Genomic DNA, 18,186 nt, shown 5'->3' on the forward strand with positions numbered 1-18,186 from the left:
TATGGAACCCAGGGGTTCTATATGGAACCCTACATAAGGGTTTTAAATAGAACCATTAGGGGTGCCATATATGAAGCACGCATTAGAACCCTTGTTGGTTCTATCCAGAACCTTTTTTTCTTGGAGTGTATATCCAAATATGACTGGGTGACCAATGTCACGGCTGAGTGAGGCTATTTGCGCCGATATTCTACTCCTGTTTCATGTCCTATCCACAGCCTATACTATGCATGCTATAATGTAAGCCTATACCTTGATCATTAGTACAGAAAGTGGAATATAATTATATTTTCTCAAGACTGCTCTAAAAATAATCAGACATTTGTAAAAGTTAGATCATTAAAACAAATAAGTACAGTTTTCTTGACGGTTACATTCAAAGGGAATAGTTAAAGGGTTGAATTGTCATCTACCAAATTCCTTTCTCGCGCTAATTGCAATGGATATCCTCACCGCCTTGGTGACAAGATGTGACAGTTATTTTGCGTCACCCTCTGCCTTATCCAATGCAAACAACATTCGTTGGCGTGTCATGGGCTTTACTCCAGTCCCCCTTTATTTGGCAGTATGGGACTGGTTAAACCCTCCCTCTTCCCTCTTTCCAGGTTCCGTCATCACCTTCTACCGCTGAGCAGTGGAGCCAGTCTATCCTATAAGCGCGCTCACAGCCAACCTGCAAACATTCGCTGACACCTTCACATTTCAGAGCAGGAGGCAATGGCCACGAGGACCGACGCATCGATATAGCCTGTTTGTCCTGGGAAGTTCTTTCTTCTTAGGCAACATTTCGTTTTCAGGGAAAACGGTGCGTTGGAAGCAATATACGGCCTTCTGGAACGAATCAGCTCTATCAACTGTATGGGCTATAGATTACCATGACAAGCAGTCTCGGTGATTGACAGCAGGACCAATACGCGAGGGTTGTCGATGCGCTTATTAGAAAAACTTTTTGACCGAAGGTTCTTAGTATTATCCGCCATGGTGATTTCGCCATTTAGACTATTGCATTAATTATTCTTGAAAAATACACATCTTCACCTTGCTGCGGGTTTCCTTTTTATTGCCACTGCGGATTACAATATTCAATCGGACGTAAAAGGCATCAACTTCATACGCCACCTTCTCTGCGGACTGAGACAGTAGCTGTTTCTTACCACTCTGTATCTCCAAGACAAGCCCATGTCGATGGCGCAAAGGGTAGGTCTTAGTGCACTTCCAATGTGTCATTTCTGAGTTGATCAAACTGAATCCAATTTCCTTTTGGAATACCCATAAGAAGTCTGGACCCTGTATTCGATGCATTGTTCTGTTTTCCATGCATGGGCAATTTGATTAGATGAATGTTTACTGTCATCCTCATGCATAAAGGGTTGTGTTTGGAGGGGGATGTCTGTAGCCTCTCTTATATCCGTGATAGAAGCATGCCAACAGACAGTCCTCGAGTTTCTCACACTTAACTGTATTTCTCCATCCAGTACGATGAGCTGGCCCATTATGGTGGTGGGATGGACGGAGTTGGACTCCCGGCGTCTATGTATGGAGACCCGCATGCTCCCCGGCCGCTTCCGCAAGTCCACCACCTGAACCACGGTCCGCCTCCTCATCCAACCCAGCACTATGGAGCCCACGCACCCCACAATATCATGCCCAGCAGCATGGGCAGCGCTGTCAACGACGGGCTAAAAAGAGACAAAGATCAAATCTATGGGTGTGCATCAGACTTTTCCCGTGGTTTTACACTGGGTTTTCTTATGTTTGATATAGCCTACAAATAACAGTTACAAGTGAAGTATTTAAAAGCATTTAGTCAGAACCAAATTCTAACTTGACATTATGAGTAAATCGAATTTAATTCGTTTTGCGCAACAACAAAAAAATCTAGGCCTATTTTACGAGCATATTGCATCTCAAGATTCGGCCCTTACTCTGAGTGGAGACACTTCCCTTTTGTCAGCTATTGTAGGACATCCGGAAATATAAAACACGGATCAAGTGCAATGCAGTCCACTTTAAAACATGTTTTTATCTAATATTCCTGGAAAGTGGGATCACGTATTTACGTTTTGTTTCCATCATGTTGCAGTCACCCGTTATTCCCTCTGCTAGCACTGGTGTTTGAAAAGTGTGAGTTGGCGACCTGCACACCGAGGGAGCCTGGAGTAGCGGGCGGCGATGTCTGCTCGTCAGACTCCTTCAACGAAGACATCGCTGTCTTTGCAAAACAGGTAGGCAGGCTACTTGTGGTTTAAGCCACGTTTTGTCAGCAAAAATAGGGATACAGATATTATTGTTGTGAAGGTTACTGTAAATGTTAAACATGTTTTCCTTCATTTATTTAATGTTTGATTGATAGGTGGATGGATTGATTGACTGATTAACAATAGACTCATATTATATATATTTTTTTTATAGATACGTGCAGAGAAACCGTTATTTTCATCGAATCCAGAGTTGGACAACTTGGTAAGCAAGTTAACCTGCAAATCAACTGTTTTACGCATCAATTGCGCAGCTGGATAAATAGTGTAATATGGGCTTGTTTGAGTTCACTTTATTTGAACACAACACGGATGTTCAAAACGTTCATTTGAAGGAGCAACAGGAAATGCAGACGAGTCTTCTATCCAAAGCCTATTTCTGTTCCTCTGCAGTTGGAAGCCGCGGAGGTCCTTGCCTTGGGCATCCCCAAAGCAGGGACTCTAGGAACCATTGCTGTGCTGTTGAATCCATTTGAATAAGAAAATAGAATGTTTTAATTCATGTAGAATACTGTTACATATATCTTGCTTTACTGTATATGCCTGCAGTGGGCATTCATGCAGTCGCTGTCTAATGAAAACCTCATCTCCGTTTTCGCCAATTTTCATTTTTTTCTTTTACATTAATTGAAAGCAGTAACTCCCCTCAATGTACTCTGAACATTTCATGACTCTGGGACCAAGAAAATATATTCAGAATAGCTTCTGAAGTTTTATAATATGCTCGTTAATAGGAAAATATGGGCGTTTTATTCTTTCTGTTGAGCTTTTCATCAGACAGCGACAATAGGCTAGTTTACTATCCATTTGAGGTCAACATGCCAGCATGAATTAAGCCTAACTCGTATATTTTCCTTTTCCAGATGATCCAAGCTATACAAGTATTACGATTTCATCTTTTGGAATTAGAGAAGGTAAATTATGTTGTTGTATTGTAGACCTACATGTAATGCTTTACTCTGTGCTTTTTTTGTGTTTTTCTATATTTTTGTCAAAACGTCCTGCAATCACTGATATAATCGCACAGTTGTACTCATAACTGCATATTTTACGCGAACACACTAAGCATATAGTTTACCTGGCTGTCATGAATGTCCTGTGTTAAGAGTGCTGCTCACACGAATTTTCATTGAATAGGTGCACGAGCTCTGCGACAACTTCTGCCATCGGTACATCAGTTGTTTGAAAGGCAAAATGCCCATAGACTTGGTCATAGACGACCGAGATGGCTGCAAATCTGACTTCGATGACCTGACAGGATCCTCCACAAATCTAGCAGATCACGTGAGTGGTTCGGCTTTGAAATTAGCCAACATATTTGGTGCTACTTTTGACAAGGGGTCCCAATAACATGGTGTTTGTGACGTACAAAAAAAATATAATTTCAATAGATGTGAGTAATTGTGAGTCCGTTTAATAGATAACACATGTAATCAACAGCTTTTAAAATATACGACCAAATGTAATTTACTGGTATTAAATCGATTTTTGTATTAATAACCTATTAGCAAAACGTTATCTAATGCACATCGATGTGTGCAAAACTGAGACAGTCAGTCCCTTAATTCATGTGTGTGCGTTCTCAATATATGTTGTCCTGGTGGTGTGTAGGGAAGTTTCATAGAGCTTTCGTGTCTTCTTAAAAAGAAGAGGAATACGAGAGGGAATGATTTATTTCGTTCTTAACCTTCTTCTGCTCTATTGTTTAAATCATCTACTTTATCTGTTTATCAGAGAGTGAGCGAGGGAGAATGACAACTGTATGCACGCATGACTGTAAGCCGCTTTGGATAAAAGCGTCTGCCAATGGCATATGTTGTATATTAGATGAGAATGTGCTTATTAGAAATTTCCTAAGTAAATTTTCTATAATTTTCTATTCTTTCCTAAATTGCATTTTTGATGTTTTTACTTTGAGGTAATGGTAATGGATCTTTCTTCTCTCCTTCCCCTTCTAGTGTTTTGATTTTACACTTGAATGCGAATCCAATCAGATTATTATTGTCAGTAAAGAGGGGGGTCTTTGTCAATCCATGTGCCCATAGGGTGCCCCCTACTCTGGCTCTTCCTCTTCCCAATACCCACTCCCCCTGTCACACGTCATCTCAGATGGCACGATTCCTTAACCTTAGCATTGGAGCAATGGCAGGAACTTTGTTGGGGAGATTCCTCATATTAGATTACTGTCATGTACAGTCGATTTTTTTCGGAAGTAAGCCAAAAGAAATGCTATCCACTGTCCACATTCACTTCCATTTTTGGATGATGTTGCACTTTGTTGATTCAGCGGTTGTAGACACAAACAAACACTGTCAAGGTTCATTCGTCGGGACATTTTCCTGCTGGTCATCCTGGGATCCAGTTTCCCTTCGTAATATAATATATGTTTTTAATTCCAAAAGGACTTGCAGTCATGTGTGCATACATTTGATGTATGGTAGGCCCCGGGAATCAAACCTACAATCCTGGTGTCGCAAGCTCTATGCTCTGCTACCTGAGCCACACAGGACCACTTCACCCACTGCATTATGTATGAGCTGTAGTTCTCTGGGTGTGAGGGCACATGCAATACACACAGAATGTTGTATGTGAACGCCAACCACACCGTATGTTGGGCCTAGTTCAAGTTTGAGAAGAAACACCAGCTGTTTGTTTATGTTAGCTATATGTTGACGAAGGCAACCTTAGCCTCCGTTTCCAGTCCTGCCCATTTGCATGATTTCAGTAACATGTGTCTAGACCTGTGAGACTTAACAGCAACTAGTGTACGTGTGAGAAGTTAATAACAAACAATTATTGTGTTTGAGTTTAGAACTATGTTTCCTCCACTCATTCTATTTCTATAGTGAAGGATAACCCTCACAGTGATAAAATGTGTGAGGGCAAGAAAATATATTGGTCTGAGTATGCTTCTCTAAGTGACATCAAGTTCTGCCTCTCTTTTGCCACCCCCCTGCTCTTATGCAAATGTGAACTCATCTCCCTATTTGAGTGCACAACCCAGCCTATAGCCAATAGACAGCACCTTTTTATATCCATGTTTATATCGCACATGTACCGAGTGATAATACTCATTTGAGTTAAAGGTACGACTGGCTTGAACATGTTATATTTGAATCAGGTTAACCAGCTAGTTGATACTGCCATTTTGTACTATGATTTGAAGATCATGTGAGTTGAGAAAGCGATCCGGATATCGTAATGTCTTATACTTACCTCATCAACTTCTCTGCCTTCATGGGTCTCAGTTTTTATGATACATTTTAAAGAACGATGGACCACACTGTCTCAGTAATTAATGCCATCTTAACAGCTGGAGTGCGTGTGGGTAAAGAACCCCCGTCGTTTGCTTGATAAACGCGGAAACACATGGCACTTTGAATGGGGATGCCACACAAACAGCATTTTCTAATTACTGTGTGTTGGGATGGAAAAGGGGGCCTGCTCGTCGAGCTCGTCGAGAGGCCTCATTCACACTGCTCTGCCATTGTTGCCGTGATTATTCTTGTCGTTGGCTGAGCTCTTCATCTGAGCACCATCCGGCAAACAGCTGACAGCCAGGAGGCTGAAGAGGTTGCTCTACTGTTTGGCCCTCAGCTTAAGTCTGTCTAAGTACCATGGTCCTTGCCCTTATATGGCCCAATAAATAGGGGTTCGGACAGATACCGGGCTTCTGAATCAGGATAGGGAGGAGTGTTGCTGGAGCTCTGATGCTGATCGGTTTTGCTCTACAGTAATTAGCAGGTTTAGCTGAATAAAAGCTCTCTTTGCTTTTGTTTGTTGTTTTTTGTGGGAGCCATCTCAGTTTCAGGGAAAATGGTAACTTCGAGTTTGGGATTATCAATTGTTTGGATCTTGTTCTATTTTCTTATTGAGGTCAGGGTCAGATTGTTCCATATTGTGTTCTGTGGTATATCGGCTAATAATGAGGAGAGAGAGAAGCGGTGCGTGTGTGTCCGGGATTTACATTGATATCGAGTAATGGCATACTGTTCCACTGCTCTCTAATGTGATCTCTCTCTCTCCCTCCTCTCCTGGTGTGTGGCCGGGATGTGGGATATGTTTATGACCCGATGAACCTCTGTGGACCCCAGAACCCGGCGTCCTGGAGAGACCTGGAAGACGCCCACTCCACGCCTTCTGTGGGCACCCCGGGGCCCTCCAGCGGGGGCCACGTCTCCCAGAGTGGGGACAACAGCAGTGAACTCGGTAAGAGACCCACAGCTTCTCTTTAGACTCAACTCCATATCAAAGGTTGACCTCAGTTGCTGACCCCATACAAAGGCAATGGTATTTTCTTTGTAGGCTATAGGGTAAACTTAGTCTTTCCAGAGATCCTAATGATAAGCGGTTGTTGTTGCTCTATACTTATCATTCAGATAAAGTTGATAAGAGTTTGTTGTTGAATCAACAGCTATTTGATTGAGTTTTGATAGTTACTTTGTGGTTTATCACTTATCCAGGTCAGGTTATGGAAATAGTTCTATAGTTTAATCTGGTCTCTGTTATATGATGGCTTGTCTGATGAGTGTCATTACTGCCAATTACTGGTTTGCATGATTCTGCCGAGCATTGCTGTAGTGTAGCCTACTTGGGTTGCTGTCCGTGTGCCGGCTGTTAATTTGGCCTGTGATTTGCTCAGTGGAGGCTATAAGGGTTTTATGACTTGTTTTTCTTTTTTATCTCCTATGGCCACAGTAAAAATAGAATAGACTTTAAAGCAACTTACCACCCTCTGCCCATCAGGCATCAATAGCCAGGGCATTGAGCTAAACAATGGGAGGATGCTTTGCAAGACAACAGCAATTCAGAGGATGAAAGGACAGTCAGAAACACAGATTAATTCTCTTCCTCCTCTGATTTTACCAGTTTCTTCACTTATCCTAACTATCCGAAGACATGTCAAACAAATTGCACTTAATATCCCTGCCTGCATTATTTGTAATGTAATTGGATGCTTTAACACAGTAACACTGTGTATCTGACTTGTATGTCAGCAAAGCGAGGGGATGAGGATGGGTGCGAACGGCTTTTTCCTTGGTTCCTCGGGAGGGCTTTTTTTTTTAAACAACAGCAGGGGAACACCCAAGGTCCATGCCTCCCTGCCCTTTTGACCTGGGTAGAGAATGCATAGAGGACGGGGGAAGCACAATCCCCCCTGCCGAGAGAGCCACTTTTTATGTATGGATGAACAAAGAGGAGAAAAAGCTCCTGGTAGCAGGATCTGATGCTGCCGTGCCTACCTGCTGCTCCTCGTGCTCCTCCTAGGGCCCCTTTGCCCTTTTGCCATCCCTCGTTTCCATCCCTTGTTTTCATCCCCTTTTCTCATTCAAGGGGAAAGCAAACACTTTTAACATAGGAAGGGAACTAGGGGCCAAAGTGGGGCCCTTACGTCAGTAGTGCAGACCTGGGTAGGAGATTACCGATGCTCTTCAAAGCACCTGCTACTATGAGGGAGCTCCTATTGTCCTAATGGACATTTGTCATGGTTTTCTGGGCCAATGATAAAAGCCTTTTTAAAGGGTTAACCTACAATCTTAACTAATCGGGGAGCCTTATGGTTGGCTGCTGTGTGGTTCTCGTGAGGGTATCAACCACAGGTATGTGGTATGTGGTTAGTTGGTGGTATGATTATGGCTGTGTGGCTATGTTAGCCATGTGGCTAACCGCTAACCCATGGCTTATACAGTCTTTGGTTGTTTCCTTGTAAGCTGTGTGATATGCAGAGGGCTTTCTCTTTGATAACACCTCCCCCAGGGTGACTCTCTCAGATGGGGCACAGGGGCAGAGCTAAAAAGGCTGAGATATCCTAGGAATGTTTTTTTGGGGGGGAGGGGTTTTGAATGTCCATGACAAAGGCAAAAAATAAAAGGAAAGGAACCCAAGGGGCGCTAGCTGCTGCAAAGCGCCTGTACAAGAGGGGAATGCAGAGAAGGAAGAAACAGGATGCAGTCAGTGCATCTTTTAGTCTCCTCCGGATTCCACCGAAGAACAGCAATGACACTGCAGGCTAATGTCCCTATAGAACCTGTCACAAAATGTTCTCACAAATAACAAGGGAGTGAGGCAGGATAACTATATCTAACACTTATCAATCACCACTCGCCATCAATAGAATATAGGCCTACGGAAGGCACAATTCTAGACATACTCGTGATCTGGGGAGAAGATTCAGCAATTATCAAGATCTTCACGCTATGGATTCGCCGTGTTTTGGCAAGCTGCCAGACAGCAGCTCCCATTTAGCAGCGTGCATCATGGGTAATAACAGGAGGGCTGAGAAGTGTCACTGGTGATGGATCAGGTCCCGGTGAGCTCATTAAGCAAGCTGCACTGGGCTCGCATCACCGATGCAGGACCGGGATACAGCAATCAGTTCTGCTAGCTCGTAGCCCACCCTGCACTTTGTCTTGTATGGACATGTCATCATGTGGATTCTCTTGCCTCTAGTTGTCCCAGTTTATACCTGACTGTAAGAAAACTGGTTTCTGCTGTTGTTGATGAGAGAGAGGAAGAGATAAAAAGAGAGAGAGGTAGGGAAGTGGTGGGGGGGGTGGAAGCGGAAGCCAGACAAGGATGCTACTCTTCTTCATATCTTAGGGTACTGTTTTTCCTAAAGCGCCTGAGGCGATACTCCAGCTTTCCTTGCGGCAGCAGCCCCCCTCCTCTATGTTACGCGTGTAGACACTGGGGCATGCAGGGAGGGAGCTGGGCAAGCAGGCAGGCGAAGGGGGCTAGGTCACGGGAGGAGAGTTCCATGGATACAACTTTGCAAGTAGTGCACCATCACACTGGTTAGATTGGCTGAGTTGCCAGGGAACAGTCAGAAGCGATTAGCGTAGCGGAGGATCTGCCCTTAGGCCTTCCCTCTCTGGAGCAGGAAAAAAGAGAAGGATGGGGGAGAGGAGGAGGGGGGCAGGAGGGGGCTTGATGTTCCTTAGATATAATTAGGCCGTGCTAGTGAGTTCTGTCTTTCTTTCTTTTTTTCAGTTATTTGCTTCAAGGACAAAATGACTTAAAATGACCAATATTGGTTTTGGTCATTTTGATTTCCAGCTAAGCCCGAGCATTTAATGATTGATTGGCATAGTTTGTTTGGATTATTTCACCATTGAAGGCATGTCTTGAGTGGTGTTTCTCCCAGCCTGTGAGACAGGATACTAATTGTCCTCTCTGAAATGACAGTTGTCTTCAACACCATCCTTCCATTACTCACCCACAACAAACCTCATCATTTCCTTAGAGAATAAAACTGTTATAACAACATGTTATAACATCTACAGACAGAGAAGGTGGGGTATGGAGAACAAAGTGAAGCATCACCTATGCCCTGTCCGGTCCACGGATTACACCATCCGTCAAAACTCCCACCCCCTCTCTCCCCTCACCCCCGTCCCAACCCACTCAGTCCAACTCATCCTTTTTAATGTCAATATTCATTAGCTGAAATATTTATGCATGAATATGGGCGCATATATAGAAGCCCCTTTGATTGATGCATCCCCAAAAACAAAAAGACATGCCAGGGTGAATCCTAAGAAAAGTAGGGTTCCTGTCCCGCCCTGGGGGAGGGGTCTCTCAGATACATTATTCACATGCCCTCCAGGCAGGCTTTCAAGGCATCTCTGCCCAGAGGGCAAGAAAAATAACCACCACTGTTAAAAGTAAATCATCTCTGCTGATGCACAATTAATGTCGGAAAGGGAGGAGAGACATGGAGAGAGTGCACAGAGAGTGCTGTGATGGGGAGCAAGGGCAGGGGCGGAAGACTCGGAAATCTCAGTTTAAAAGGGAGCCTTGATCCGTGTGAAGGTTCCCGCAGAAATCGAACGACGATGCCCTGCTAATAATGCCAGGAGGAGAGAGGTGGTGTGTGCGAGTCCGACAATCCAACACAGACAGACTGGGGGGGGGGTCACTGAACACATGGGGGCTTGAGGGGAAATGACCACAACCCCCCCCCCATCCACCCACCAACACCCAACACATCCCTAGCCAAATGTTTGATATGTTATTGTCCTCCCAGAGCTTTAACCGTGAGGTTACAACTGATGTTTTTGTTATTGTTCGTGTTTTTCTTTTTTTTATAACCAAATATCATTAGTCTATGTCAAACAGCGGAGTATATACATAAATACGCTGCTGCCTGCGCATTGTGTCCGGCCACAGCACTAACAGTCATTATTCATGTCAAGTGTACAGCCCGGATCCCGCGGTCATTACTTCATGTCAAAGTTGTAGCTCAGATTGAGTTAATAGCCTGGCTTTTTTATTGAGGTCTCTCAATACAGTATACTGTATGAACCTCTCTTCAATATCCAGACACTGTAGCAGAGTGTGGATGAGGAGATGCAAATGTGAAAGATATGTGGAATATTGTGTGGCTATGCTGTTGCCATGCCCTAGACCTCTGCTGCACTTTTAATGTGTGTTCGTGGCGAATGGCGGGGGGGACGTGCCGAAATGAAAGCCTTCTCTCTCCTAACGTATCCCGCCACCTCTCTTCTCTACTTCTTTCTCGTATCGCAGGAGACGGCCTCGACAACAGCCTTGCATCACCGGGCACAGGGGACGAGGACGACCAGGACAAGAAGCGGCAGAAGAAGAGAGGCATCTTCCCCAAAGTGGCCACCAATATCATGCGAGCGTGGCTCTTCCAGCACCTTACGGTAAGACGGCAGGCCGAGCCTAACACCAGCTCCAGACATTCTCCCTTCATGCAGTGGTTCTCAACCTTTTTTTGGTTATTGTACACCAATCACACCGTCAGGTGCAACTGGTCATGACTATTATCAATTTAACCATGAAGCCTATGTTTTGTACATATCTTATGGCTCTTGTCTAGTACTCCCTGAGAGTAGGCCAAGTACCCCTAGGGGCAATAGTAGTAATAACGGTTGAGAACTGAAGGTCTTGCATCCAACACTCAATGCGCAACAACACAAGGGCGCCGGCCTGTCGCTTTGTAGTCCTTCGCCGAAGGACTTTTCTCTCGGATGTTTTCTTAGTGAGAACAGTCATTGAGACAAAGGCACAGAGAGCTGTGTAAAAGACAAGTAGCGTATGTTGTCTAAACGTGGCCTCTCCATCATACCACACTTGTTAGGAATGATGCCACTTTACTCAGCGTCTGAACTACGTTTCACAAAAACAGAATAGGCTACTTTCCCAAAGTGAAAGGACTAGCTCACATTCCAGCGACTTCCAACCAATCCTCAATGAGGAGAGTTTCACCTTTTATATACAGGCCCAAAAGATGCCGCTACTGCCTCTTACTCCTCAGTTTTTCTACTTTTCTCCTCTTCCCGCTCTTAGATGTTTTCATAGCCTCTTATTTGGTTGCCGGATGAAAAGCGGCCACACAGCTCCTGTACAGGCAGCAATCCTTTCCTCTAAAAACCCACCTTTAGATTCCCCAGTTAAAAAAGAAGAGGCAAAGAAGGGCTAATTTAATTATCCCCTCTCTGTTCCCCCTTTTCAGCCTAATTGGTTAAGCACAAGTGTTTGTCGTGGCAGGATGTGCCTCGTGAACACTGTGTGAGGGCCCCTCAATGTCCTCTGAATGGTCCAGTTGCAACACCCAGGCGATCAAGCATTCATCGGGGCCGCGGAGGGTGTGAATTGTGAAAGGAGCCGGATTATGTTTTGTCCCGACTTTACCGTTGAGGCTGGCATCGGAGAAGGGACAGAGGGGGATATTCTCTGGATGGTCTTAGCCTCCAGCTTTTGTGGTCCCTATTCTGAGGAAAGAACTCTAACGATCCTCCTCTACAAAGCTATAGAGAAAGCAGCTGTGTAAGGTTTACATTACTTCTAGGATTCCTTATTGGCCCATTAGCATGGTCATACAGTAACTGTTGGTTTCCATGCGAGCCACGCTGTTTGAAGACCTCCATCTGCATGCCGATGAAGACAGATCTTTGTGACGCTCTGTTCTAGACAATGTCTATAATTAGTTACGACAAACATACATTGCGTTTTGAAATGCAGCTGTAAAAGGGTCCTCTTGTTTAACCATGAGACCCTTCCCTTTGCTTGGAGATAAAAAAGGATTAAGTCCACAGCTCAATGACAGGTTGCCCCAGAGTGACCTGAGTAAATTTTGGTTGTACATTGGAGAGAGGCCCCAACGTGACAACAGTCTGTGGGACATTAGCAAAGTGGGTTGTTTTTTTTTCTAGACAGAGGGGTTCTGCTGGGTTGAGGGAGGAGCACTGAGCCATCCGTCACTAGACTGTCAGCCACCAAGCTGGGAGGTGACCATGACGATTACTTGTGGTAACAGTGGCCTTTGTCACTACCATGTCGGTTTCTGTGTGTGTGTGTGTGTGTGTGTGTGTGTGTGTGTGTGTGTGTGTGTGTGTGTGTGTGTGTGTGTGTGTGTGTGTGTGTGTGTGTGTGTGTGTGTGTGTGTGTGTGTGTGTGTGTGTGTGTGTGTGTGTGTGTGTGTGTGTGTGTGTGTGTGTGTGGTATATGCTTGCATGTGTGTGCACGCTTGTGTGACTGAGTGTGTGTATACATGTGTGTGCCTGAAAGCCTTGTTTAAAAATGAAGTGCTTGGAAGCTCATCCTTCACCCGATGACCACAGGAGGTGGCTGTGGCCCTGACAGCGCCAAAATGGGGATGCGCCTCCGACCCTGTACCCTGTACATGGGTCACCTCTGTCTGCCATCTGCCACCCTCCTCCCTCTGTCACACCGCCAGCGGAGAGGCAGGGACAGGGAGACAGGGGCCGGGGCCCCTATTCAGGCCCTAACAAAGGCGGCAATTGTGTCCCTTTGTATCGCATCTGATCATTTGTCAAATAATGTCAAATAATGTCAAATAATGTCAAACAATGCCACACGCTTTAAGCCCAAAGTGTTTGGGGCTGGGGCCAAGCAGTGGTCAGTCTTGGTTGTTCACTTGTGCTTATGCTAACTAGAGAGAGAGACTTGTGTGTGTATATGTGCCAAGGATCACTGTGGATGGGAGTCGGTCACAGGGCTTGACTACATTTCCTGAGCGACTTTCCCTTTAAAGGGTGTTTCAGGGTGTTTCATTCTAGACGTGATCATTCTAAATGAATGCAAGCTGGGTGTTCTTTTTTCAACTGAAGCACAGACTCTTCCCTTTCTGTCCTCTGTTTACCACAGCACCCCTATCCTTCAGAGGAACAGAAGAAGCAGCTAGCACAGGACACAGGCCTCACCATCCTGCAAGTGAACAACTGGTGAGTAGCTAACCCCCATGTCCCCACTCTAACCCTAACCCCTGTGCTTCCTTCTCTCCTTCTTTCTTCCGTTCCTTCTTTATGTCTGTCCTTTCCTTCTTCCTTTTTGTCTTTCCTTCTTGCCTCCTCCCAGCACTGGTGAATACGCTCTCATTTGCAACTACACTACAGCCATGTTTTAGGAGAAGCAGAGACGTTCTAAGCTCAGCTCTTTGGAAATGGAACTGAAATGGAACTGTTTTACATGCTCTATCTATATTCACTGTCTGGTGGACACACTGAAACTTTAAAGGGGAGGTGTGTGTGTGTGTCCCTCCCCACACGATCCCCCAGCCTCATTTTACATGTATAACATGATGGATTAAAGTATATTTAAGGCCCAGCACCCTTGCCCCTTTGTAGATGGCTTAGCATATTTTGGGAAAGAGGAACAGAGACAGGGGGATTTGGTTTTGAGGATACAGTTCTGGTGTGTCGTCTAAAAGGAATCATTTTATTTGGGGCTTACACAGGGTCCGTTTTGGATTAATTGAGATGACATTGGCTTCTCGCGATTAATCCTCCCCCGTCCCAGAATCCCATGGTAGGGTCTTTTTTTAAGTGTATCAGATTCTCAACGGACCTAATTACATAGACGTGTACCTCTAATCCCAAGGAGTTAAGAAGTCTATGGATTTTGCTCATGGATCAACTTCAATACACTTATCAAAGCCGGCAAATACTTAGTTTACCAAGCTGCCTGTTCTTTTGGGTAGTGGTACGTCTCTGCCCAAAATTGGCAAAACGTTTAGCCTTATCACAGCCCAAGGCTAAAGGGGCTAAACCCAAATCAATAGACTTGGTAAGATGCTGTATGTGGCTTTCTCCTAACACCCTAGATCACGAGAGATTAGTACGCTAGTAAAACTGGGTTAGGAAATTGTCACACTCTGTTTGATTTCTGAATGCTTTGATTGTGTAAGATTATCTTAAGTAGACCCGGGAGATAAATGCAAAGGAGATCTAAAGCAAGGAGAAGATTTGTGAACTGTATAGTCCATGTTCGTCCGGACAGTGATTAGAAATGGAGAGAAAATTCCATCTTCCCTATCTCTCCAGGTTCATCAACGCCAGGAGGAGAATAGTACAGCCTATGATTGACCAGTCTAACAGAACAGGTTAACCATAACTTACATTTGTTAATTGATAATAATACGATGAGATGATAATGTTGCTCTGTCATATATTTAATTGTACTATATGATTATTATTTATGTAGATAATTATTTTTTTGAATGCCACTCTTATTGTTACGGTGTATCTCTTCTGTTTTATGGCCTCTAAACATACTAATCTAGTATTATATCTCTATTTCCACCCATTTCTGGTTTATTTTATATCCACAGTGGGCCAGGGGACAGCATACAGCCCTGACGGTCAACCAATGGGAGGCTTTGTACTCGACGGACAGCAGCACATGGGAATTCGACCTGGCGGTAAGCAACCTTTTATTCTCACCATGTCATATGCAGTGGTGGGAAAAGTACTGTATTGTCATACTTGAGTAAAAGTAAAGATGCCTTAATGGAAAATGACTAAAGTAAAAGTGAGTCACCCAGTAAAATACTACTTGAGTAAAAGTCTAAAAGTATTTGGTTTAAAATATGCTTAAGTATCAAAAGTAAATATAATTGCAAAAAATATTCTTAAAATATACCTAAGGATTGACGGTAAAAGTATGAAAATGTAAAAAGATCATTATTATTTTATTTTGGAATGTAGTGAAATAAAAGTAAACGTTGTCAAAAATATAAATGGTAAAGTACAGATACACCAAAAAAATACTTAAGTAAAAATACTTTAAAGTATTACTTAAATACTTTACACCACTGGTTATTTGTTCCTTTCTACCAATGTAGCCTGGAATCAGTTTCGGTTCTGTTTGTCTATTCATGGGTTAAATATTGCAGAGTTTTATATGAACCTGTGTATATTGCATCATGTAATTGGTTCCTCTCTCTGTCACTCATTCTGCAGGACCAATGGGTGGCATGGGAATGAATATGGGCATGGATGGACAGTGGCACTACATGTAAACCCTTTCCAACCAAGGCAAGCCTAAAGAAGACGGTGAAGTAAGCACTGCCTTAATCTCTCTCCCCTGCTACATTTGTCACCCACAAGCCTGCCACCTCTGCAGTTTCTTTATTCCTCTCCATCACCCTCTCTCCCTTTCTCTCTCTTTCTCCCACTCCCTCCTCACTACTCCTCTCCTCCTCACCCCTCACCTCAATCGTCCCCCTATTCCTCCACAACACCCCATCTATTTAAAAAATATATATATTGCTCCCTCTCCTCTCCTTCTCACCCCGTTCCTCAATCGTTCCTCGATCCTTCTCCATCACTCCATCTCTCCCTCTTTCTCCATTTTTCTCCTCTCTCCATCCTCCTCTCATCTCCTTCTCGGGGCCCAATATGATTAAGAGTGTGGGGTTCTCGACTCCCTCTGTCCCCCTCCAGCCCTATCAGCTCTCTAGCCCTGCTGACAGTTCACAAATCAAGATGTATCGCCTGCCGGAGGCACTGGAGCTCACCGTATTTTATTTAACACCCACACTCCACTGCTCAATGAGCCACGCTATAATGACACTTACCTTGATTAATTGAGCTCTTTATATGTAAATGGGGAACCCCGCGTTTGCCTCACTTTTCACTGGGCGCCAATTCCGCCAACACAGCCCCTTTCCCTTCCCGATAATCCACAGATTTTGCTAATGAAGTCCAAAGAGCATGATGGTGATTGCAGTGACGGCACATCGCCTACATTTTAAATACAGCCCACATAGACATCTTATGCACTCAAGCTGAATAAATGTTGGCAATATAATTTTTTTGACTGTTTCATCCAATCACTTCTCGTTGAATGATCATTGACCGATTACTGTAATGGCGTAATACAGGAGGCTGTTCACCTCACCTAATTTAATCTGTAGTGAGACCGTATGCTGATCTGTGATGGCAGTAAATTTACCCAAGGATCCATGTGGGGTTGTTTTGCAGTAATATGTGGTTATCCTATGCATGATAGAGTCAGAGCCATAACAGTTATCTATTAGGGAACCTTTAAGAATTACACCAAAGAACCAGCACTGTCCCAGTGTATGTATATGTTGTAAGGCCTAAGTTTGTCTCTGTCGTGTGGCTTTGTCTTTAATTTCTAAGGTTTAGGTTCCATATTTGTTTTTCTGTAAGAGACTGACCCAGGCTTCTTCTTTGTGTGACAGGCCTCTGTGGTTTGCTCAGGGAAAATTCTGCCGCGTGGTCCAATGAAAGCGTGACTCCGCCCAAGTCACACCTGTACCCATCATCTGACCACGCCCACCTCACAATCACACTGGAGCATAGAGGACCACACCTACCCTGGGACAACCCACACTTGTACAGACCCTGCCCACGTTGACCTTTACTAACTAACCCCATGGCTGGAGGAAGACCAGGATCTAGGAATAAACAACATTTTCAGACAACAACAACAAAAATACTTCTGAATTAACAACAGAAGCTAAAATGACCTCAACAACATTTTGACAAATTAGTTTTCTTTTTTAAATTATTTATTTATTTTTCTACAATGGTGGACCATTGGGACAAGAACTTTCAAGTATTTGCTCAAGATCTATTGTCACAATTGTACATACACACAGCCCACGCACGCACACGCACGCACACACACACACACACACACACACACACACACACACACACACACACACACACACACACACACACACACACACACACACACACACACACACACACACACACACGCTCACTTACACATGTTCTGACACACACACACACACATATTCTCACACACACACACACACACACACACACACACACACACACACACACACACACACACACACACACACACACACACACACACACACACACACACACACACACACACACACTACATCCTATGAGCACACCATTTGAAAACAATATCTAAAAAGATGATGGAGACTAAGACTTTTAGTAGCTGTTGTGGTGTATAGACTTGTGCTTTTTCATTTGACTGGTCTGTCCATGTTTGTGCTTTTGTGATCACTAGTTTATAGCGTGAGAGTTTATCACTGATCCCACCTTTATGTGCTGTGGAAGAGAGAGAGATTGACTCAGTTTGCAGCTCCATCCAGCTCCCAGCAAAATACCAAGCCCGCTTTTTATAAGACTGAAAGAGCTGATGAACTGACTCCATACCGGTAAGGTGGATCCTGGACTGACTTCCATTTAGATCGCATTCAAATAGTTTTATAGCACACAGGAAGGAGGGAAGGGTTTCTACACTAAAAAACAAAATAAAAACTCATTTTAAAACTTGACCTCAAATCTTTTGGAGGAATCTTTTTTTCCAGCACATATTCCCTTTCACCTGGGAAATAAATAACCTTTTGGGGAGAAAAAGAAGAGTATGTATGCCTTGAGCTAATCATATTTTGTACAACGTATGATACGATATTGTGACCCAATTAATTTGGATAACATTAAGAGCTGAATGCATTCTTTTTTCTTTTCTTTTTGGTGTTTGGTGGTTATTTGCACATTAGCTACCTCCTGCTTTGTATCTATGGTAAACATTTATAAAATACCGCATATCTTTGTAAATTAAAATGATTTTCGTAATAACACACAATTCGTATTCACACGTGAGGTCAAGTTACAGTTTTGGT

The 18,186-nt window shown here is 43.9% G+C and overlaps 1 protein-coding gene across 1 annotated transcript; it reads left to right on the forward strand.

Annotated features, from left to right (window-relative positions):
- The first annotated feature begins 618 nt into the window (after positions 1–618).
- On the forward strand, positions 619–17,838 carry LOC118398483 (homeobox protein Meis2). Its single transcript, XM_035793862.2, has 13 exons — positions 619–1,197; positions 1,476–1,708; positions 2,084–2,225; positions 2,413–2,463; positions 3,122–3,172; positions 3,396–3,542; positions 6,353–6,467; positions 10,788–10,927; positions 13,395–13,471; positions 14,570–14,628; positions 14,857–14,946; positions 15,488–15,585; positions 16,735–17,838. The coding sequence occupies exons 1-12, from the start codon at positions 1,180–1,182 to the stop codon at positions 15,544–15,546; spliced, it is 1,182 nt and encodes a 393-aa protein (XP_035649755.1). The 5' UTR covers positions 619–1,179; the 3' UTR covers positions 15,547–15,585; positions 16,735–17,838.
- The last annotated feature ends 348 nt before the right edge of the window (positions 17,839–18,186 follow it).

The sequence above is a fragment of the Oncorhynchus keta genome, chromosome 19, assembly GCF_023373465.1.
Source record: "Oncorhynchus keta strain PuntledgeMale-10-30-2019 chromosome 19, Oket_V2, whole genome shotgun sequence".
In the NCBI taxonomy this organism is placed as follows: Eukaryota; Metazoa; Chordata; class Actinopteri; order Salmoniformes; family Salmonidae; genus Oncorhynchus; species Oncorhynchus keta.